Source organism: Anomaloglossus baeobatrachus, chromosome 4 (genome assembly GCF_048569485.1).
Source record: "Anomaloglossus baeobatrachus isolate aAnoBae1 chromosome 4, aAnoBae1.hap1, whole genome shotgun sequence".
Classification (NCBI taxonomy): Eukaryota; Metazoa; Chordata; class Amphibia; order Anura; family Aromobatidae; genus Anomaloglossus; species Anomaloglossus baeobatrachus.
The window spans coordinates 274,162,487-274,186,804 of record NC_134356.1 but is presented as its reverse complement, the minus strand read 5'-3'; the positions used below and the strand labels follow the sequence as shown (position 1 = coordinate 274,186,804).

At 44.0% G+C, this 24,318-nt stretch overlaps 1 protein-coding gene across 16 annotated transcripts in view; it reads right to left on the bottom strand.

The window, feature by feature from the left end:
- The window catches only part of GRIP1 (glutamate receptor interacting protein 1), an 809,174-nt gene that overhangs the window by 209,503 nt on the left and 575,353 nt on the right, over positions 1-24,318 (bottom strand). For all 16 annotated transcript variants that reach the window (XM_075344840.1, XM_075344832.1, XM_075344833.1 and 13 more), the window contains exons 3-4: positions 3,898-4,033; positions 1,673-1,818 (exon numbers count right to left, since the gene is read on the bottom strand). In XM_075344840.1, coding sequence (XP_075200955.1) covers positions 1,673-1,818; positions 3,898-4,033 — 282 coding nt within the window. The remainder of the gene's footprint in view (positions 1-1,672; positions 1,819-3,897; positions 4,034-24,318) is intronic.

Below are 24,318 nucleotides of genomic sequence, written 5' to 3'. Positions count from 1 at the left end.
TTGGGCAGCCGCTTAGTGACGTCGCGGTGATGCCAAACGCACCTCCCCTTGAAGGAGGGATTATTCGGCGGTCACAGCGACGTCGCTGGCAAGGTATGTGCATGTGACTCTGCCGTAACGATAATGTTCGCTACAACAGCGAGAACCAAATATCGCACATACGACAGGGGCGGGAGCTATCGCGCTCGACATCGCTAGCAATCGCTAGCGATGTCGCAGCGTGTAAAGTACCCCTAAGTGTAAAGATTATATAAAGCGGACCTGCAGGCAAAAATTTCATACATCGGAAATCAACATGCTGTGATCATTTACAAATACAGCCAATATTTTCTTTCCCCTAAAATATAATTCTTTAAAGGTGCTCTGTATACCTCTCACTAAATAACAAAACATAAGTCAATGGGCTTAAGGAGAAGATAATGTTTTTTCTATATACATCAATAGTACACATGAAAATAGGAAACTTTATAATATAGCTCATCAGAGAACTCTGCTTCTTTCTCGTCCAGAACTGATCATTCATTTCAATGGAAAAATCTGATGAGTGAAAACAGACTTTCCCCATTAAAGAGATAGGAGACAGTTTGTGCTCATAAAGTTCTATGGAGGACTGTAACGGCCATTTTAAAATAACTTGCAGCAGAATTTCTGTATGGCTCCTCCCTTCTACCCCCTCCATAGAATTTTCAATGCACCAACTGCCATCTATAAGCAATTGGAAAATTTGTCTTCCCTGAAGAAACAGATTTCTTTGATAAAAATATATTACACAACTATTGATTCATGAAAAAAAAAATTAAAACTACACTCTTTAAGGACCACTCCAGGGTTCTTTTTCCCAGCACTGGAGTGGAGCTTTGAATGTATGTCCCCTTGCTCCTCATATAGTCACCTTTATCATTTTCAGAACCACTCCGGTTTAGTGGCATCATCTTAGTGGCACGTAATTTCTGACTGGCCGGAAGTCAGAAGTGAAGTTACAAGTTCTCAATGTAACTCTATGAGAGCCACAACGAGGCTCTCATAGACTCACATTGATTTGTGATCTCCATGAAACACTGGAGCTGCCGGCAGGTCACAAATCACTGGGGACTGGCCAGAGCGACATGGAAACAGATGAAGGCAGTGACTGGTAAGTATAATAGAGCGAGTTGGGTTTTACATTTAAAGCGCCACTCCAGGGGTGCAATATAAGAACTAAAAAAAAGTTGGTGATGCTTTAATCAACACCTCAGTGCTCTGCAGATTTGGTGCAGGTTTATCTTATAGGCTTCTTGCTCTGGCCACCCCCTGAATCCATTTTGTACATACAACCAGTAATACGAGAAGCTCTTTCAGGTAATTAAGTCTTTTTTTATACACCAAATGCAGAGAGCAGCTGTGCTTGGTTATTCATTGTAACCTACAGTGCTCTCATCATATAAAGTCCTGCCCTACTTGGTATAAGGACACACGTAGACGGCTTCCATAAAACAAGAACCCTCTCGGAGAGGTTTATATTGATTATCTGTGGCCATGGTATAGGGCAAATAAATGTGACATACCCTACACAACAAATGGATGATTACATTCAGTGATTACATAAAAATATCATGGTAATAACTGAAATCATGCTAATCTCCCTGTGCGCGGTTTAGAGGACGCATCACTTAAGATGACGTCTATTACTTACACACTGGAGGAAGCTCATACTCCACTTCAAGAACCACTCGCTCGCCCACATTCTTCAGCAGGCTGATGATCTCATCATGGCGAAATTTCGTAAGGTTGATGCCATTCACGCACTTGATATAGTCTCCCACATTCAGCTGGTCACTTCTGTAAAGAACACTGGTCTGTCAGAATTTACACTATACTATAGAAATCCTACTAACAACGGAACGGGATTATGCCAAAAAGCATTCAACCTATGTATGGTTACAATCCAGGGCACATAGGAACGACATCACGTCAGTACGTAATTACCATTAAATGTGGTATTCTGTTCCCCCCACTCTATATGAGACGCCCCTATTAACACCAATCTACTGTAAATTGTAAGATTAAGGCAAAAACTTTTTAAAGCCAAGAAACTAAATTCAATCGGGGTAAGAAAAGTAGTGACATGCAATATGCTATGGAAATATTTAGGACTGTTAAGTACTGCTGGAAACACAATCCTTATCCCACCGCTAAATGATATGTTTCCAACCTGTACACCGCCGGCAGCAGAATACGGACTGCTGCTGAACAGACCACATGCAGACTATTGACTATTATGGCCAGGCCTACTACAGGTCACCAAATGCAAGCTTTCCCATGTAACATTCTGATACTACATCTTTACTAGTGTAAGTCAAAGGTTAAAGAAGGAAACAGTTGAATCATTTATTTTGTCTTTGTGCGTGGATTACACACCTTCACTGGAAGAATAAACAATAAATGCATTGAAATAAGGAACCATGAGAATGGATTACCTGGAATAAACTGTTTGTACAGGGATTTGGCAGTCTTGCTATTCCATGGTTACCAGTGGATGCTTTAAGTCTAGTTATGTCCAGGTGTATGGATATATTTATGTATCTGGATGCTCCATACACATGCATACGCGGCTGGGACATGCTCGTATGTGGTCTCAAGAGACGACTTTCCAAGTATATGGCTATAGCGATCTATCTGGACACTTCATACACATGCATATGCGGCTGGGACATGCTCGTATGTGTTCTCAATAGACAAAGTTTCCAAATGTATGGATCTATGTATCTGGACGCTCCATACACATGCATACGCAGCGGGGACATGCTCGCATGTGTTCTCAAGAGAAAGTATCCAGATCTATAGATATAACTATGTACCTGGACGCTCCATACACATGCATACGCAGCTGGGACATGCTCGCATGTGTTCTCAAGAGAAAGTATCCAGATCTATAGATATAACTATGTACCTGGACGCTCCATACACATGCATACGCAGCTGGGACATGCTCGCATGTGTTCTCAAGAGAAAGTATCCAGATCTATAGATATAACTATGTACCTGGACGCTCCATACACATGCATACGCAGCTGGGACATGCTCGCATGTGTTCTCAAGAGAAAGTATCCAGATCTATAGATATAACTATGTACCTGGACGCTCCATACACATGCATACGCAGCTGGGACATGCTCGCATGTGTTCTCAAGAGAAAGTATCCAGATCTATAGATATAACTATGTACCTGGACGCTCCATACACATGCATACGCAGCGGGGACATGCTCGCATGTGTTCTCAAGAGAAAGTATCCAGATCTATAGATATAACTATGTACCTGGACGCTCCATACACATGCATACGCAGCTGGGACATGCTCGCATGTGTTCTCAAGAGAAAGTATCCAGATCTATAGATATAACTATGTACCTGGACGCTCCATACACATGCATACGCAGCTGAGACATGCTCGCATGTGTTCTCAAGGTAAAATTATATCCATAGATCTGGAAACTATGTACCTGGATGCTCCATACACATGCATACGCAGCTGGCACATGCTCGCATGTGTTCTCAAGAGACAAAGTTGAGTCAGTCATTGCCAGACATGGCAATCCTTCTTTCCACAGTTCTCAGATGAAAATGGAGACACTGCCTTACATATTTTACGGTCGGCTGGTCCCACTGAAATGTGAATGACCACTCTCAGATTACGTATATGCAAAGGTTTCCATTGATTGATATGCACTCTTACTTCAATGCATTTGATTGTCTTTTTGGAAAACTTCTGTTTGGCAGAAAACACACAGTAAAAACAAACTACTAATTATCTGAGTCGGTAACACATGCTGATGCCCCATACTGTAGGAAGCAATACAGTAAATGAACCATCTGGTTCTGACTTTGTGTCTGTGGGCTGAAGAGGATATGAGATTACCTAGCAGCGATTCCTCCTTGTCGCAGGTTTGATACTCTTGGCTTCCCATCCTTGTCAATTCCACCTGACACTGTTAGCCCTAGTGTGGTGCCTTCTTTCTTCATTAATTCAACTATTGTTGAGCCCTTGAACTCTTCTGTTAAAAAGGAAAATGATGGATATCATTAAAGTGGAATCTCGGAAATGTTTCCACACAACCTGATTTGCATTAATGAAAGAATAAATGAGAGAGATGTGGTTTTCTTAGTGATAAATGACAGTGCCCAATATTATACCGTCCTTATTATCAGGTGCTCAGAAAATGACACTATAGGAAAGGAAAAAGAGCAGAGTTCTCTATGTTCACAAACTAATAAGCAACTCATAATGCCAAAGTGAGTGGGTGGGAGACCATGAAGGGTAAACAGTCAGTTTTATGATTACAATTTACTGAAGGCCTTAATTATGTTGTCTGACTTTGCCTTCTCTAATTGAAGATGCTTTATTCTTCTTCTCGGCAGTTATACATCTTTTCCAGCTTCTTCTCTCCCAAGACAGGAGGTCACCGCAGCCAATAGACCTTTGTAGATGCATATTTTGATTATATTATACTCTGCCTAGATTAAAAGAAGGGTGTCCTCTAGCTGGAGCACACATAAAGAGTGGTGAGATCCTCACAGAACACTCAGTGCCATCACCTTAAGGCCCCTTTACACACAAACTTTCAGCGATCCCAACCTGGCTGGGATCGCTACAAAGTCTCTGGTGAGTCGCTGGTGAGCTGTCAAACAGGCAAACCTGGCCAACGACGCAACAGCGATCCGGACCTGCAGAACGACCTAGCTAGTCATTGGGGACGTTGTAAAGCAGCTTTTTGAAAGGGAAGTCGCTAACGAAGTCGCTGTAAAGTCCCCTTTACACACTGAGACTTTCTAGCGATCATGCTGCACAGCGGGAAACAAAGGACCAAAGGACCAAAGAATGGTCCTGAACGATTTGTAGTGATCAGCAACTTCACAGCAGGGGCCAGGTCGCTGATGTGTTTCACACACTGCAATGTCGCTGGGGAGGTCGCTATAACGTCACAAAACCGGTGACGTTACAGCGATGTCGTTTGCGATGTTGCAGTGTGTAAAGCCACCTTTACAGTTCAAAGGCAATTATCTTCTACTCAGCCTGAGATTAGCTACTTTCCAGACACAAGAGTCTTGACTCTATTTATGCATTATCTTGGCAAAAGCACTACTTTCTCATGCAGAAATATGTACGTGAAATAATGGATTTTATTTGGAAAGTCAATGTCACAACTATATTAAAAGTTGTTACATAATAAAGAAGACAAACAGATTACAGAAATATTAATAACCAATAAGAATAAAATACAAATGTGGAAGAAGAAGGGTGCGACTGACCTAGGAGTAGTGCGAGAAGCCACGACAAGCCAACGCCATGTAACCACCTGCATTGATTTTACCATGTATACTAATGGCCTATCATTTTGTAACAAGTTGCGATCTAATCATTGGCTCATGAACAAGACACAGGTCTACAGCAAATTCTATGTTATATCTCGTATAAATCAATAGCATTCAGAAATCTATAAACTATTACATGTATCCTACAAAGAACACCGAAGGCGTTATTAATGATCTGCTACCAGTATGAAACAAAAAAAAAAAGTACACGTCATAACAGATGATAGTGTATAAGTGTATAGGTACACGACACACATAACAGAATAGCCTATAGGTAAATCATATTTAACACAGAATAGGCTATAGGTACACTGCATATTTAACACAGTAGTCTATAGGTATATGTCATATATAGCACAGACTAGTATATAGGTACACATCACATAACAGAGAATAGCCTATAGGTACAGGTCACAAATAATAGAAAGTAGCCTATAGGTACATATCAAATAGCACAGAATAGTCTATAGGTACAGGTCATATATAACAGAATAGCCTATAATTACAGGTCACAAATAGAAAATAGCCTATAGGTACACACCACATTTAACACAGAATAGTCTATAGCATCATATATAACAGAATAGCCTATAGGTACACGTCACAAATAATAAGAAAAAAGTCCAAAGGTACAAGCTGCATAACACAGAAGTCTATAAGTACACATATTTAACACAGACTAGACTATAGGTACATGTCACATAACAAAATAGCCTATAGGTACACGTCACATAACAGAAGCGCCTATAGATTCTTGTGACATAACTGAATAGCCTATAGGTACATGTGACATGACAGAATAGCCTATAGGTACATGTGACATGACAGAATAGCCTATAGGTACATGTGACATGACAGAATAGCCTATAGGTACATGTGACATGACAGAATAGCCTATAGGTACATGTGACATGATAGAATAGCCTATAGGTACATGTGACATGACAGAATAGCCTATAGGTACACATAACATATAGCACAGAATAGCCTACAGAAACACGTTACATATAACAGCATAGTCTATAAGTACACGTCACAAATAACAATAGTCTAAAAGTACACAGCACAGAATACTGTATAGGTACATATCAAATAGCACATAATTGTCTATAGGTACACATTACATATATCATAATAGCCTACAGGTACACATCACATAGCACAAAAGAGTCTATAGGTACATGTCACATATAACAGAACAGCCTATTAGTACACACACATCACATAACAGAATAGCCTATAGTTACACATCACACATACGGTAGCACAATATAGTCTATTAGGTACACATCAAATATTTACAAACAACATACAAATTTAGCTGTCATGAATAAATACCCAGGGAGAAAAAAAAAAAAACTAGTCCAGTAGAAAGTTGGGTTTTTTTTTGGCAAGTTCTATTTAGATAAACCCTGGATGAGGAAAACATATGAGTGAAATAGCTGTAAATGTATCTGGTCCCTTTCATGGATCACTGAGCATAGTATGTCCACTAATATAATATGGCTTCCTAGTGTCAGTGTTTTCCTTCTCCTCTGTACTGTATGCTCAACGCCATGTGTGGTCTCTCTAAACTTGTCACTGCCATCTGGAAACTGTATCACAGTAGGAAGAAAATTGCTGTATGATCTAAAGTTTGTACACACATAGGACTAGATCTTACAAATTGAGCTCAGATTATTAATACCAACAATAAACACCTAAAACGTATATCACCGATTCTCAGAGGAGGAAAAAGACCATGTATATACGGTAAAGGTTTTTTTTTTTTTATAAATTTAACTTTTAGTAACCTTATTAATAACACAGGAAACCACGTATTGTACAGAACAAAGCACAATGTCAGAACACAAGCATTGTATCTAGATATTGTTAACATACCGACTCGGTAGACCTAAAATATGGGGAGATAAAAATTTCAAGACTGTCTCAACAACAATGAAGCTGTAACCGACTACTGTTGAAGGGATCAACATAATACCTTTTTATACAATATAACGAGATCACCTTAGAAAAGAGAACAAAACCGGGGCCGGAACTCAAGTGTGAGTTGGCAGCATAGAAGAAACTGAGTAAAACGTGAACAAGAAAGAAGAAGAGAGAACAGAAAGTCAGAGAAGAAAAAGGTGGGAGGGTTGAGGTCAAAAAGGGTAGGTGAATTTGTCAGGGTGGGGGGGCAGGTTCCAGATTCTGACATAGTGCAGATTCAACCTGTCTCCAGCAGTGAAATGTAATCATCAGATCCCTTAAACTCTGTCCAGTAATACCAGGATCTAACAAACTGGTCTTGAGAGTTGTGAATTATGGAAGTGAGGTCTTCAAGCAATGTTGTCTCGTTTATCCCGGCGTACCACATAGCCATCGTAGGAGGGTTATTTTTTTTCCACAAGCGAGATATGCAAGCTTTGACTGCCGTGATTAAGTGTCGTAGTAACAAATTCTTGTACCTTTTCATTGAGATGTCACAATGATGTAAAAGGACAAGGGCTGGATCCAAAGCGGTGGTCAAGCTACGGACTTTATGTATAACTGTATGTACATTCTTCCAAAACGGGGCTAGGCGCTTACATGACCAGAAAATGTGCATCAGGCTACCCTCCTCCTCACCACATCTCCAACAGAGTGGGGTTACTTCTGGGAAGATTGAGTGCAATCTAGCAGGAACTCTGTACCATCTGGTAAGCAACTTAAAACTCGCTTACTGATCACGGGAGGAGATAGAGGATCAATGGGTCAGAGAACATATCTTTTCCCAATGGGCCTCAGAAAACTGGATTCGAAGATCGTCTTCCCATTGTGATTGAAATTTGGTTTTAGTGTTCCCAGGGGGTGTGTTAATAAGATTATAAGCCATAGAAAGGGTATGTCTAATGGGGCCTGTGCTTATACATTCCTTCTCAAAAGGTGTCGGTAAAAGATTTTTATTTGTACGTCCCCTCCCGCTGTTGTAGATAGTAATTGGAAAATTTCTCTAAACTCATCAATCACAGCTATGACCTAAAGGGGTGACATCCTGATAGGATATGCCATGACTTTCTCGTAAATCCTGGATTAACTACCACAACTCCAATATTGAAAAGGTTTGAGCAGCAATAATGGTTTGGGATCCAACCAATCAAAAAGTGATGGCAAATATCGTAGCATACTCTATTATTTATCTCCTTTATGACGGGGTATTTTTTGTTTTTGCACTTTCGTTTACCATCTCCGCTCCCTTCTTCCAAGAGCCGAAACATTTTTTTTTCCTTCAACATAGACATACGAGAGCTTATTTGTTCTTGGAAGAGTTGAAGTTTTGGATAACGCCATTTATTTTACAATATAATTTATTGAAAAATAGGATGAAATGCTGACGAAACCCTAATTCCAATCAGGAATTAACTTTTTTTTTCTGGATTTCGTTTTTACGGTGTTCAGTATCTAGTAATAATGACCTGTCAACATGATCTTTTAGTCGGTATCAATTATTAACTTTTTGGAGTAGTGAGCTGATGTATTAATCCCATTTTGGGGTACATTGACATTTTGAGCACATTTTATTATTTTTTTTTATGAAGGTGCGATTGAAAAAAAAAAAGTAATTTCAGGAGGTATGATTTTTTTCCCCCCTCTTTTTCATGCACTTAAGGTCCAGTCACACTAAGCAACTTACCAGCGATCCCAACAACGATAGGGATCGCTGGTAAGTTGCTAGGAGGTTGCTGGTGAGATGTCACACTGCTACGCTCCAGCGATCCCACCAGCAACCTGACCTGGCAGGGATCGCTGGAGCGTGGCTACACGAGTTGCTGGTGAGCTCACCAGCAACCAGTGACAAGCCCCCAGCGCAGCGTGGAAGATGCTGCGCTTGGTAACTAAGGTAAATATCGGGTAACCAACCCGATATTTACCTTGGTTACCACCGCACGGAGCTACACGTGCAGAGAGCAGGGAGCAGCGCACACTGAGCGCTGGCTCCTTGCTCTCCTAGTTACAGCACACATCGGGTTAATTAACCCGATGTGTGCTGCAGCTACATGTGCACAGAGCAGGAGCCGGCACTGACAGTGAGAGTGGAGGAGGCTGGTATCGAAGGTAAATATCGGGTAACCAAGGACAGGGCTTCTTGGTTACCCGATGTTTACATTGGTTACCAGCCTCCACAGAAGCCGGCTCCTGCTGCCTGCACATTTAGTTGTTGCTGTCTCGCTGTCACACACAGCGATCTGTGCTTCACAGCAGGACAGCAACAACTAAAAAATGGCCCAGGACATTCAGCAACAACCAACGACCTCACAGCAGGGGCCAGGTTGTTGCTGGATGTCACACACAGCAACATCGCTAGCAACGTCACAAAAGTTGTTCGTTAGCAGCGATGTTGCTAGCGATGTTGCTTAGTGTGACGGGGCCTTTACTATAAGAGGTAATCTTTTATTTTGTTTGAGTGGACATTTACATACAGTGCCTACAAGTAGTATACAACCCCCTGCAGATTTAGCAGGTTTACACATTCGGAATTAACTTGGCATTGTGACATTTGGACTGTAGATCAGCCTGGAAGTGTGAAATGCACTGCAGCAAAAAAGAATGTTATTTCTTTTTTTATTTTTTTTTTTAAATTGTGAAAAGTTTATTCAGAGGGTCATTTATTATTCAACCCCTCAAACCACAAGAATTCTGTTTGGTTCCCCTAAAGTATTAAGAAGTATTTCAGGCACAAAAAACAATGAGCTTCACATGTTTGGATTAATTATCTCTTTTTCCAGCCTTTTCTGACTAATTAAGACCCTCCCCAAACTTGTGAACAGCACTCATACTTGGTCAACATGGGAAAGACAAAGGAGCATTCCAAGGCCATCAGAGACAAGATCGTGGAGGGTCACAAGGCTGGCAAGGGGTACAAAACCCTTTCCAAGGAGTTGGGCCTACCTGTCTCCACTGTTGGGAGCATCATCCGGAAGTGGAAGGCTTATGGAACTACTGTTAGCCTTCCATGGCCTGGACAGCCTTTGAACGTTTCCACCCGTGCCGAGGCCAGGCTTGTCCGAAGAGTCAAGGCTAACCCAAGGACAACAAGGAAGGAGCTCCGGCAAGATCTCATGGCAGTGGGGACATTGGTTTCAGTCAATACCATAAGTAACGTACTCCACCGCAATGGTCTCCGTTCCAGACGAGCCCGTAAGGTACCTTTACTTTCAAAGCGTCATGTCAAGGCTCGTCTACAGTTTGCTCATGATCACTTGGAGGACTCTGAGACAGACTGGTTCAAGGTTCTCTGGTCTGATGAGACCAAGATCGAGATCTTTGGTGCCAACCACACACGTGACGTTTGGAGACTGGATGGCACTGCATACGACCCCAAGAATACCATCCCTACAGTCAAGCATGGTGGTGGCAGCATCATGCTGTGGGGCAGTTTCTCAGCCAAGGGGCCTGGCCATCTGGTCCGCATCCATGGGAAGATGGATAGCACAGCCTACCTGGAGATTTTGGCCAAGAACCTCCGCTCCTCCATCAAGGATCTTAAGATGGGTCGTCATTTCATCTTCCAACAAGACAATGACCCAAAGCACACAGCCAAGAAAACCAAGGCCTGGTTCAAGAGGGAAAAAATCAAGGTGTTGCAGTGGCCTAGTCAGTCTCCTGACCTTAACCCAATTGAAAACTTGTGGAAGGAGCTCAAGATTAAAGTCCACATGAGACACCCAAAGAACCTAGATAACTTGGAGAAGATCTGCATGGAGGAGTGGGCCAAGATAACTCCAGAGACCTGTGCCGGCCTGATCAGGTCTTATAAAAGACGATTATTAGCTGTAATTGCAAACAAGGGTTATTCCACAAAATATTAAACCTAGGGGTTGAATAATAATTGACCCACACTTTTATGTTGAAAATTTATTAAAATTTAACTGAGCAACATAACTTGTTGGTTTGTAAGATTTATGCATCTGTTAATAAATCCTGCTCTTGTTTGAAGTTTGCAGGCTCTAACTTATTTGCATCTTATCAAACCTGCTAAATCTGCAGGGGGTTGAATACTACTTGTAGGCACTGTACGTGGCAATAGCAGATGTCTATATTTGTAATTTCTTTATTTTTAAGTTGGAAAAAGCAAATGAGTGTGTGTATGTACATATATATATATATATATATATATATATATATATATATATAAATATATATATACATATATATGTACACATATATATGTACACATATATATACTTATTTCAACACTATTTTTCGTTCCTTAGGGGACTTCAACAAGTCGTCACACTTTTAATGGCTTGTTCTATTTCCTGCAGTATACAGTTAGGGCCAGAAATATTTGGACAGTGACTGAATCTTTGTGATTTGGGCTGTACATGCCAATATTTTTTAATTAACATGAAACATGTGAGATGCAATTGAAGTGAAGACTTTCAGGTTTAATTACAGGAGGTGAACAAAAATATTCTGTGAAAGGTTTAGGAATTTCAATAATTTTTCTACAAAGCCTCCTTATTTCACACTCAAAAATAATTGGATAAATTTACTTATGTTCATTTTTAATATTGTGTAGAGAATCCATTCCAGGCAATGACTGCCTAAAGTCTGGAAGCCATGGACATCACAAGACGCTGGATTTCCCCTTTTATGATGCTTTGCTGGTCTTTCCTGCAGCTGACTTCAGTTGTTGCTTGTTTGTGGGTCTCTCTCAAGTTTTGTCTTAAGCATGTGAAATGCATCTTCTAAAGAGGTTGAGATCTGGTGATTGACTCGGCCAATGCAGAACAATCCACTTTGCAAAAGCAACCCAGGAGTTTTTAAGGCAGTGCGTTTTGGGTCATTGTCCATCTGTATCTTGCTGCATTTGGTTGAATCTGAGCAGAAATTACAGCCCTGTACAATTCAGAATTCATCCAGCAGCTTCTGTCTACAGTCACATCATCAATAAATAGTGCTGAGTGAACCTGAACTTTAAAGTTTGGTGTTTGTACTGAACACAGACTTTACAAACAAAATCAGTGGTCGAGTTCAGATTCTTTATCACTCGAGCAATCATCACTGGGCTCAGGTACAATCGGTGTTCTTCTACCCAGTGCAAATCGCTTGCAGTCTCTGAATAGTTTGCACCGGGGGTAAAAACTGTATTATTGGATGTAGTGTGTGCAAAAAAAAATAAGAAGTGTTCTGTTTAAGGCTCACTGCATGTGTCTGAGAGCCAAACTGCCCAATCAGTGACTTCCAATGGGATTTAGGCCAAGTTTGGGTCCAGAACACAAATTTATCGGGTAGCAAGGTGACTCAATGGTTAGTACTGCAGTCTTTTTTTTTTAATCCAATCAATTTTTATTGTAGGAAGTTACATTACAAAAAAGGAGAAATTCAGGTATCATTGGCAATAATACACAAAGAAAACAACGCTGTAACATGTGGTAGTATCACCTTTGATTATGATTCACATTTCCTGTCACACCACCACCAATCATGTCTGATGCAAGTTGCAACTTTTTTAGGTTAATCAATACCCAATACGTATAGAGTCAACCTACCAATTTACTCTTTAATCCTCAAAATGAGGGATCCAAACAACCAGAACCAGAGAGTAAGAAAGGAAGATAAGAAAAGGGAGGGGAGAGAGAGGTGGGGGAGAGGGGGAGAACCATGGATGGTTGCAAGGAAGCAACCAGGGAAGGGGAGGGGGGAGGGAGGGAATTGGATGGCGTTTTGGGGTAGCCCGAGCAGTAACAACAACAGAGATTTAAACACCTTGACTATTGACATGTGGTATGGGTGAACTCCCTGCGTAACACACACTTTGAGCCTATTTGACCCGTTTTTAATTATCAAAAGTTTGCCCTGGAAACAGATGCCTGACAGGGGATGCATATACAGAGTTTAACCACGTGTCCCAAATCTGAAGTATTTTGTTTTTGGCGCGGATGGAGTGAGCCAGACAGAACTCGTATTGGCATTGGAGATTAATTCGGTTATATAGTTCAACTAATGTAGGCGTCTTTGGGGATTTCCAGTGCAAACTTATGCAATATCTGGCAGCTACTAGAATGTGAACTAATAAACCCCTGGATTCCCAAGAGAACTCCTCTATACCCACGTTTAGCACTGCCAGAGCCGGATTCGGATTAATACGATTGCCTGTCAGCTCACCCATCAGGCCAAACACCTCCAACCAGAACGAGAAAACCTTGGGACAAGCCCACCAGCAGTGACCAAGAGTACCCCTTTGGAGGCAGCCCTTCCAACAATGTGGCGAATAATTTGGGAGGAACTGTGCTAAGTTGGCTGGGGACCGATACCATCGCAGGTGTACTTTTTTCAGTTGCTCCAGATGATTTATACACTTGGAATATTTTTGGATATTTGCTGATGCCGAGTGCCAGTTTGAAGGTGAGGTAGAGACACTCAACTCCACGTCCCATTTATTCATATAAGGAGATTTTTGCTCTTCGGGGGGGTTATTGAGCCATTTGTATGTCGAGGAGATACCTTTGGATTTAATTATCTTTTTAAATACCAAAGCTTTTGTTGTAGGTAACAGAGGCTTTGACTTTGGAGGAAATTTAGAGGCCAGAAAATGACTAATTTGGATGTGTTGATAGAAACAGCCCTTTAAAGAGGGGTGTTCCCGTACTATATCATTAAAGGGGTTAACACCCAAATCAGAGTATAGATCCGCCAGCACTGTAATGCCCGATCCCTCCCACCTGGCCAGATTCAAAAAGGGGATTTGAGATTCCAACGACTTGAGGGAAATCTCTGAAAGAGGAATCTGAATCTTATGAATCAAGTCATTTCGCCAGACCTCCAGGGAGGCTGACATGGTGGGAACACACGGGGAGAACCGTGAACGGCTCAAATATTCTGCTTCCATCATTCTTCTGACCGAGCCCTGGCGGGACAGGAAATTTTCAATCTGAGCCCATCTATGTGAATTACCTGGACGCCACCATTCCTTTAGTGCAGGGGTCGGGAACCTATGGCTCGCGAGCCAGATATGGCTCTTTTGATGGCCGTATCTGGCTCGCAGACAGGGCTCCTACCTGTCTATGGGAAGGATCAGGGCCGGCGCCAGCACCCGGCTACTCAGGGGGGCCCGGTGGCCGCGCTGTCACCGCCGAGGATCGAGCTTTCAATTGCATCGGCATCGCAGGTGCCGATACAATTGAGAGCAATGATGAGAGAGTGAGCGGCGCTCCCTCTCTTATCATTCTCCCCGCTGTGACTGTCGGCGTTCTTCTGACAGCTCTGCAGCGAGCGCGGTGACGTCATCACTGCGCGCCTGCTGAGAGGTCAGCGAGTGACAGCAATGGACGATGCGCCGAGGAGACCGGATCAGCGGGGGAACGAGAAGTTAGCCGCCCCTCTACTGACACTGGGCTCCCCTGACTCACAGGCCGGCCACTACACAGCGGCACTAGTACACATAGGGGCACGGCAGCCGCTCTGCGTCTTTGTGTAGTGCTGCTGTGTAGTGGCCGAACTGTGAGTCAGGGGAGCCCAGTGCCAGTAGAGGGGCCCCTGACCTGGAGAGGCCACCAGCCATGTCTGAGCTGCAGGAGTGCTAGTCCTGACCTGCACAGCAGACGGAATCTCCATCCTGCAGGACCTGCGATGATGTCACGCCCATGTGACTGTGTGGGAGGAGACACAGGATGCCGGGGAGAAAGCAAGAGAACTGAATCCTGAAGGAGATTTGGACACATGACTGGTAATAAGAAAAGAGGGGACATGAGGGTGAGGGGGGCTGCAGGGTGAGGGGCATATGAGGGCTGCAGACTGTGACAGAAGCATGTGAAGGGGTGCAGAGTGTTTGAGAGGGGTAAGTTGGGGTACAGGCAGGGTGAGATATGTGAGCAGGGTGTGTGAGATATGGGGGTGTATTGTGTGTGATATGGGGGGTGAAGGCTGTATGGGAAGCAGGGTATGTGACATATGGGGGTGTAGTGTGTGGGATATGGGGGGTGCAGGCTGTATGGGAAGCAGTGTGTGTGTGTGGGATATGGGGGGTGCAGGCCGTATGGGGAGCAGTGTGTGTGTGTGATATGGGGGGTGCAGGCTGTATGGGAAGCAGGGTGTGAGAGATATGGGGGTGTAGGCTGTATGGGAAGCAGGGTGTGTGAGATATGGGGGTGTAGTGTGTGTGATATGGGGGTGCAGGCTGTATGGGGAGCAGGGTATGCGACATATGGGGGTGTAGTGTGTGGGATATGGGGGGTGCAGGCTGTATGGGGAGCAGTGTGTGTGTGTGTGATATGGGGGGTGCAGGCTGTATGGGGAGCAGTGTGTGTGTGTGATATGGGGGGGTGCAGGCTGTATGGGGAGCAGGGTATGTGACATATGGGGGTGTAGTGTGTGAGATCTGGGGGGTGCAGGCTGTATGGGGAGCAGTGTGTGTGTGTGTGATATGGGGGGTGCAGGCTGTATGGGGAGCAGTGTGTGTGTGTGATATGGGGGGGTGCAGGCTGTATGGGAAGCAGGGTATGTGACATATGGGGGTGTATTGTGTGAGATCTGGGGGGTGCAGGCTGTATGGGGAGCAGTGTGTGTGTGTGGGATATGGGGGGTGCAGGCTGTATGGGGAGCAGTGTGTGTGTGTGATATGGGGGGTGCAGGCTGTATGGGAAGCAGGGTGTCTGGGCCACTGACAGATACAATTGCTCCAGCGGTCACTTAGTACACAAAGGAGTGTTCCTCTCTGCTGCACTAAGCCACCGCTGGACCTAAACAATAATTCGCTGTAAAATAATAAAATAGATAATTGACATAACTGACAATGCGTTGTGTGACATGTCCAATATTCCAGCTTCTTTCTTCTGCGAATGCCTCAAAGCTGGCATTCTCTCAACATCAGGTGGGAAGAATGCCAGCTTCCAGTCATGCGCAGGAAAAAGAAGAAGCCAGACTGCTGGACTGATGTCATGCATCGTAAGTTCACAATGTAAGTTATTTATTTGAATTTTTTAATGCTAATTACCATTGTTTCAGTCCAGTTGTGGCTTTATACAGCAGGGAGGAGCATTCCTTGCTGTACTAAGTGAACATTGGAGCGATTGATCTGTCAATGGCCCTTTAAACATATTGTACGGCTCTCGCGGAATTATATTTCAAAATATGTGGCGTTTACGGCTCTCTTAGCCAAAAAGGTTCCTGACCCCTGCTTTAGTGATTCAATTAGTAAGGCTTTATAATATGCCGTTATGTTTGGGGTGCCCAATCCCCCTAAGTCATATGGGGGGTATAACACTTTACCTGCGACCCTAGCCCTTTTATTACCCCAGACAAATTTGTTAGTCAACGATTGAAGTTTCATCAGGGTTTTGTGAGAAATTTTGATGGGAAGGCATCTGAGCACATACAATATTTTGGGTAAGAAAACCATTTTAAAGGACTGTATCCTGGCCATCCAGGACAATGATATTTTTTCATACCTTCCCAATTCCTTTTCTAAATTTTGGATCAGAGGTTCCAAATTTTCTTTAATTAACATCTGCGATGGTGTCAGCTTAATACCCAAATAAGGTATCCCCCTGTCGCACCATTTGAATTGAAAGGCCCCCTCCAGCGCACTCCTGGCCTCCGCCGGTACATTAAACGGCAGTATCAAAGACTTTGCCGCATTAAGCTTATAATACGACACTTTAGAAAAGTTTGATAATGTGTTCACCACTGCTGGAATCGACACTGCAAGGTTAGAACAGGAAATTATCACATCGTCTGCGTATAAACCAATTTTATGTTCAAATTCCCCAACTCTTATACCAGAAATGGCTATGTTTTTTCGTATAGCTTCCGCCAGAGGTTCTACCACTAAAGCAAAAATAGCGGGAGACAATGGACACCCCTGGCGGGTGCCATTACTTATTTGAAATTTAGATGACAGAAACCCCGATGCCAACACTGACGCATTTGGGTAAGAGTAGAGGGCTAGAATGGATGACTTGATGTTCCCCAAGAACCCGAATTTTGTTAGAACTCTCTCCAGGTATCCCCAGTGCACCCTGTCAAAGGCTTTTTCAGCATCAAGAGACAGGAATGCACTGGGTTCACCCGATATCTCCACCAGTCCAATCAAGTCAAGCATCCGTCTGGTGCCATCCTTAGATTGCCTCCCTGTCACAAACCCAACTTGGTCTGGAGCCACTAAGGTCGGGATCACTTTGTGAAGTCTATCTGCCACTAGTTTGGCATAAATTTTAACATCACAATTTAGGAGTGAAATGGGCCTAAAATTACCCGGGTGTCTGCAGGTTTCCCTGGCTTTGGTAGCGTGATAATTATCGCTTCTAAGTTGTCTGGGGAAATTGACCCTTTATTTTGCCAAAAATTGAAGGTTTTTGACATAAAGGGGGACAGAGTGGATGTAAATTGTTTGTAATATTCGTATGGCAGCCCATCGGGGCCCGGGGCAGAGTTAGACTTAGTCATTTTGATGGCACCTAGGATTTCATGTGTAGTAAAGGGAAGATTAAGTTCCTCTAATTGCTCATCTGAGACCTGGGGAAGATCCAGGGTGTCTAGGAAACCCTGTATATCCACTTGAGTTGGCTGTGACGCATTGGAATCATATTTTAGATTATACAGGGCCTCATAGTATTTCGCAAATGCTTCTGCTATTTCAATGGGATGTCTAGTGATTATTCCGTTCGGGTCCCTCAGGAATTCTATTTTAGATTGGATCTCACGTTTTTTCGTCCTTCTTGCCAATAAGGACCCGGCTCTATCCCCCATAGCATAAAATGTCGATCTATTTTTTTTAAGATTATGTTCGTATTTTTGCAGGAGTAGGGATCTTAGTTGGAATTTATGGGTTACAATTTCTTTAGTCAAGTTAGGGGATGCTTTGGCTTTATTCAGGGATTCAAGGTGATGAATACGGGTTAATATATATTTAATATCTGCGTCTTTTTTCCGTTTTTGGATGGAGGCTATTTTTATGAGCTGCCCTCTGACTACGGCTTTATGAGCAGCCCACAGGGTCTCGTCAGAAATTTCCCCATTATTATTAAGTTTAAAATATTCTGTTAACACTGACTCTACTTCATCATGTACCTTCTGCCTACCAAGCAAGCTGGTATTCAGTCTCCACCTAGGGGAATTTTGAACATTAAAGCTACCCTGAACAGCCAAAGAGATCGGCGCATGATCTGTCCAAGTAATTAAACCAATATCAGCTGCCACACAATTACTTATAGATTTGCTGTCGACCAAAAAAAAAATCAATTCTACTGTATGAGCGATGCCTGGAAGAGAAGAACGTATAGTCTCTTTCTGATGCGTGCAAATATCTCCAGATGTCATGAAAATGGAATTCATTGATGAGATGCTTAAGTTCCTTAGCATGTGGGATGCTGGTGTTGGAGCAATCCATGGAGCGTATTACAGGTATATTAAAGTCTCCACAGATGATTTCCGCCCCTGTGGCAGTATCTTTGAATGCTTGGAAAAATTTCCTAGCAAAGGTCAATTGTGATGAATTTGGGGAGTAGACCGTTGCCAAGGTATAAGGGACGCTGTTGATATAACAAGACAAAATAATATATCTTCCATCCGCTCCATAACTGACATTTATCAATTTAAAGGCCACTGAGTTCTTTAGTAAAATGGCCACTCCTCCTCTTTTTTTTGAGTCAATAGCAAAAAACGTGTGTTGGAAGCTTGGATGAAGTAGCCGTTTATTATCTGTGGAAAGAAGGTGGGTCTCCTGAATGCACGCTATATCACAGTTAGATGCCTTCACCTCTCTCCACATCATTGACCTTTTTGCTGGGGAGTTGAGTCCGTTCACATTAATAGACAATATCTTAATTCTCATATTGGAGCCGCAGGGGGGGTTGAATTCCTAGGAACGCCATCAGGGATGAGAGGGGCTAGACCAGCAAGGAATTGAGAGCAATTTCCAGAAAAAATTAAGGAACATTTGTGAGAAGAGGAACAAAAACAAAAAAAATCCAACAACACCGGTTTGCCCCGAGTAGGGTGCCCGGTGTATAACCGCTCGCCATAGGCGAGAACATCAGGGGGGCTACGTGACATCCCGTGTCACAGGAGCAGGGACAGCAGGTGCCATAAGCAGGAAGGAGTCCCAGCTAAGTTACTGACCATTCAGGGTTAATCCTGTCTGGAGGGCCTCTATGATTCTCCTGCCCACCAGGGTTTGGTGGGTGGGCTATTCCCCAGTCATCCAGCAATTTGCCCAGCTGAGAAGGAGTATGACATATGTGAGTGCCTCCATCTTTGAAAATTATCATCTTCACCGGAAAACCCCACTTGTACTTGATGTCTTGATCTCTAAGGAGTTTAGAAAGGTGGGCAAATTCTCTTCTTTTATTAAGAGTTGCAGCAGAAAGATCTGGGAAAATGTTTAGTCCCATGAAAGTGTCTGGCAGGGCTGGATTTCCCCTCAGTGTGTGAAGCACAGCTTCTTTTGTTTTATAGAAATGAAGTCTAGCCAGGACATCTTTAGGCAGAGCTGGATCTATGCCTTTGGCTTTAGGGACTCTATGAATCCTGTCCACTATCAGGTCTCTGGTGTCCCATCCAGGGAGTATAAGCTGCAGAAACTTGTGGAAGTATTCCTGGAGGTCTTTATCTGCTACTGATGAGGGAATCCCTCTGATTTTTAGGTTATTTCTTTGGGATCTGTCCTCTATATCACTGATTTTAAGTTTTAGTGCCTCCACCTCCTTTTCCAAAGCTGTGTTAGCATCTATCAGATTGTTATGTGATGTTGTAAATTCAGCCATCTTAGTTTCTACATGCTCTGTGCGAACCCCTAGAGACCTGATCTCTTCCTTCAACTCTCTTACTATTTCTCTGAGATCAGCCTGCAAGGAAGCCCTCAGCGTTTTCAGCAGAGCTTGCATTGTTTCCTCTGTCAGAGGAATGGCTGTGCAGCCTCTTAAGCAGCCTGTTTCTCCCTGTGAGGAGTGGGAAGAAGCTGAGTGGGAAGCCATCTTGCTTGGTGAGGAGAGATCCCTATCCAGGGGGAAGAAGTCTGTCAGTTTGGCTGGAGTGCCAGTTTTTTTAGGTCTCCCCTTAGGCATAGCTAGGGGCTGGGGTTACTCACACCTCCTGTAGCTGGTAATCCTGTTATCTGTGAGCTGATAAGAGCCGGTTTATCCTGCTGTCAGCACAGAGCTCTCCTTCAAGCAGCCCTCGCCATCAGCGTGCAGGCCACGCCCCCCAGTACTGCAGTCTTGCAGCGCTGGGGTCCTGGGTTCAAATTCCACCAAGGACAACATCTGCAAGGCGTTTGTATGTTCTCCCTGTGTTTGTGTGGGTTTCCTCCGGCTTCTTAGTTTTCCTCTCACACTCCAAAGACATACTGATAGGAAATTTAGATTGTGGACAGTGTTGCTTATGTATGTAAAGCGCTCTGAAATAGGTTAGTGTCATACAGTATATAAAAATAAATATTATTATTATGTCCATCTGAACCTGTGGATGGAAGCGGTGTATGGGAGCCTGTGTGAGGGCTCCTGTTGTGCATAGGAGGCTGTGTGGGGGCTCCTGCTGTGTATAGGAGGCTGTGTGAGGGCTCCTGTTGTACATAGGAGGCTGTGTGGCGGCTCCTGCTGTGTATGGGAGCCTGTGTGAGGGCTCCTGTTGTGTATAGGAGGCTGTGTGGGGGCTCCTGTTGTGCATAGGAGGCTGTGTGGGGGCTCTTTCTCTGTGTAATAGGATGTGTGGGGGCACCTGCTGTGTGCAGGAGGCTGTGTGGGGGCTCCTGCTGTGCATAGGAGGCTGTGTGTCGGCTCCTGCTGTGTATAGGAGGCTGTGTGGGGGCTCCTGCTGTGCATAGGAGGCTGTGTGTCGGCTCCTGCTGTGTATAGGAGGCTGTGTGGGGGCTCCTGTTGTGCATAGGAGGCTGTGTGAGGGCTCCTTCTCTGTGTAATAGGATGTGTGGGGGCACCTGCTGTGTGCAGGAGGCTGTGTGGGGGCTCCTGCTGTGCATAGGAGGCTGTGTGGCGGCTCCTGCTGAGTATGGGAGCCTGTGTGGGGGCTCCTGCTGTGTACAGGAGGCTGTGTGGGGGCTCCTGTTGTGCATAGGAGGCTGTGTGAGGGCTCCTTCTCTGTGTAATAGAATGTGTGGGGACACCTGCTGTGTGCAGGAGGCTGTGTGGGGGCTCCTGCTGTGCATAGGAGGCTGTGTGGGGGCTTCTGTTGTGCATTGGAGGCTGAGTGGGGGCTCCTGTTGTGCATAGGAGGCTGTGTGAGGGCTCCTTCTCTGTGTAATAGGATGTGTGGGGGCACCTGCTGTGTGCAGGAGGCTGTGTGGGGGCTCCTGCAGCTATTTGCATATAGTTGTTGTGTAGCCTCTAGAGTTAACTCCTCTTATGGACCCCAGACACCCCAGTCCAACCCATCTATCTTTTCTATAGAATCTATGTGTGTGTCATGTATATGGTGTAATTTATCCAAGACAGGAGAAACACGAGTTTTTGTAGTGCAAACAATACATAATTTATTTAGTGAATATGGTGACAAGGGCTTGAAAGAGTTAAGATGAACACTAAAAGCCGGATCAAAAATTAGATTTTACATGTACCGAATATAGTAGGTCCAATACATCCATAAGAAATGTCCCTCTGTTTACAACATATAAAGGTATACAAAACCGTATTCATATATAATCCAGAGGGAACATTAGTATACCCAAATCAATAATGGCTGTATCAGGGCCAATGGCAGGCAAGAGGGCATACAGTCAGATGGATGGGTCCAATACATCCCCAGGAAATGTCCCTCTGTTTACAACATATAAATGAGAGTGTACAAAAACATGTTCACATATAATACAGAGGGAACATTATTATACCCTAATAGAGAGTGGATGTACCAGAGCCCATGACAGATGCAGGAGCATGCAGTCAGATCATGACATTCAATCATTAGCGTTCCTAGTGAGTCCAGGGTTTTGGTAAGCGCAATGCAGGAAACACATCCGACCACAACTCATACCCCTTATCTGCCAGGCCCACGTCCGATAACAAGTGCTCAGGGGATGGGATGGCATGGCATCCCATCCCCTGAAGAAGATTGAATACCTTCATCGAAACGTACGTTGGGTTATTTGGGGCCTCCTTTCCAGATCAAAAGTCTCACTACAGCACTTGTTATCGGACGTGGGCCTGGCACTCTCATTTATATGTTTGCACTACAAAAACTCGTGTTTCTCCTGTCTTGGATTTAATTAGGAGTTTGTGCCACCTGTGTGATCCCTGGATAGACAGGGACGCCGGGTATATGACTAGTATGGTCTTCTGGAAATCTGTTATGATATGGTGTAATTTATGCAGTGGCAAAATGACTGGGCCTATGGGTGATGGAGGCTATTGCTATTTTCTCGGATGCATGGTTGAAAACCATTGAGGAGCAGTTGGCCACTGGCTTTCGCCCTTGCTCTGCAGCTGTGGGCTCCGAACAGCTGTAATGACATCAGGGGGAGCCTGTGACGTGATGCCTGTGGGCCCTGCAGCTGCGGCCAGAGTGGGTGCAAAGCATGTGTAGGGGGTAAAAGATACATATATATATTTACTAGCTGTAGTACCTGGCGGTGTTCGGGAAAGTAATTGTCTCTCTCCCTCTCTCCCACCCTCTGTGTCTGTCTGTCTCCCTCTCTCTGTCTCTGTGTATCTCTATCTATGTGTGTCTCTGTGTCTATATCTCTGTCTCTACGTGTCTCTGTCTTTGTGCCTGTCTCTGCATCTGTGTCTGTCTGTCTCTGTGTCTCTGTCTGTCTGTCTCTGTGTCTCTGTCTGTCTGTCTCTGTGTCTCTGTCTGTCTCTGTGTCTCTGTCTGTCTGTCTCTGTGTCTCTGTCTGTCTGTCTCTGTGTCTCTGTCTGTCTGTCTCTGTGTCTCTGTCTGTCTGTCTCTGTGTCTCTGTCTGTCTGTCTCTGTGTCTCTGTCTGTGTGTTTGTGTGTTTCTGTGTGTTTCTGTGTGTTTGTGTGTTTCTGTGTGTTTCTGTCTGTCTCTGTGTCTCTGTCTGTGTGTTTCTGTGTGTGTCTGTGTTTCTGTGTGTGTGTCTGTGTTTCTGTGTGTGTGTCTGTGTTTCTGTGTGTGTGTCTGTGTTTCTGTGTGTGTGTCTGTGTTTCTGTGTGTGTGTCTGTGTTTCTGTGTGTGTGTCTGTGTTTCTGTGTGTGTCTGTGTTTCTGTGTGTGTGTCTGTGTTTCTGTGTTTGTCTGTGTTTCTGTGTGTGTCTGTGTTTCTGTGTGTGTCTGTGTTTCTGTGTGTGTCTGTGTTTCTGTGTGTGTCTGTGTTTCTGTGTGTGTCTGTGTTTCTGTGTGTGTCTGTGTTTCTGTGTGTGTCTGTGTTTCTGTGTGTGTCTGTGTTTCTGTGTGTGTCTGTGTGTGTCTGTGTTTCTGTGTGTGTCTGTGTTTCTGTGTGTGTCTGTGTTTCTGTGTGTGTCTGTGTTTCTGTGTGTGTCTGTGTGTGTCTGTGTTTCTGTGTGTGTCTGTGTTTCTGTGTGTGTCTGTGTTTCTGTGTGTGTCTGTGTTTCTGTGTGTGTCTGTGTTTCTGTGTGTGTCTGTGTTTCTGTGTGTGTCTGTGTTTGTGTGTGTCTGTGTTTCTGTGTGTGTCTGTGTTTCTGTGTGTGTCCGTGTCTTTGTATGTGTGTCCGTGTGTCTCTGTCTCTGCGTGTCTGTGTGTCTCTGTCTGTGTGTCTCTGTGTTTGTCTCTGTGTATCTCTGTCTGTGTCTCTGTCTCTGTGTTTCCATCTCCTTCTCTGTGCCTCTGTGTCTCTGTATCAGTTATCAGTCTTTGTGTGTCTATGTCTCTGTGTGCCTCTGTATCAGTCTCTCTATTAGTCTCTCTATTAGTCTGTCTCTGTGTGTGTCTTTGTGTGTCTCTGTATCAGTCTCTATGTGTCTGTGTTTCTGTGTGTCTCTATCAGTCTTTGTGTCTATGTCTCTGTGTGTGTCTCTGTATCAGTCTGTGTGTGTGTGTCTCTCTCTGTCTCTATATCAGTCTCTGTGATTCTATGTC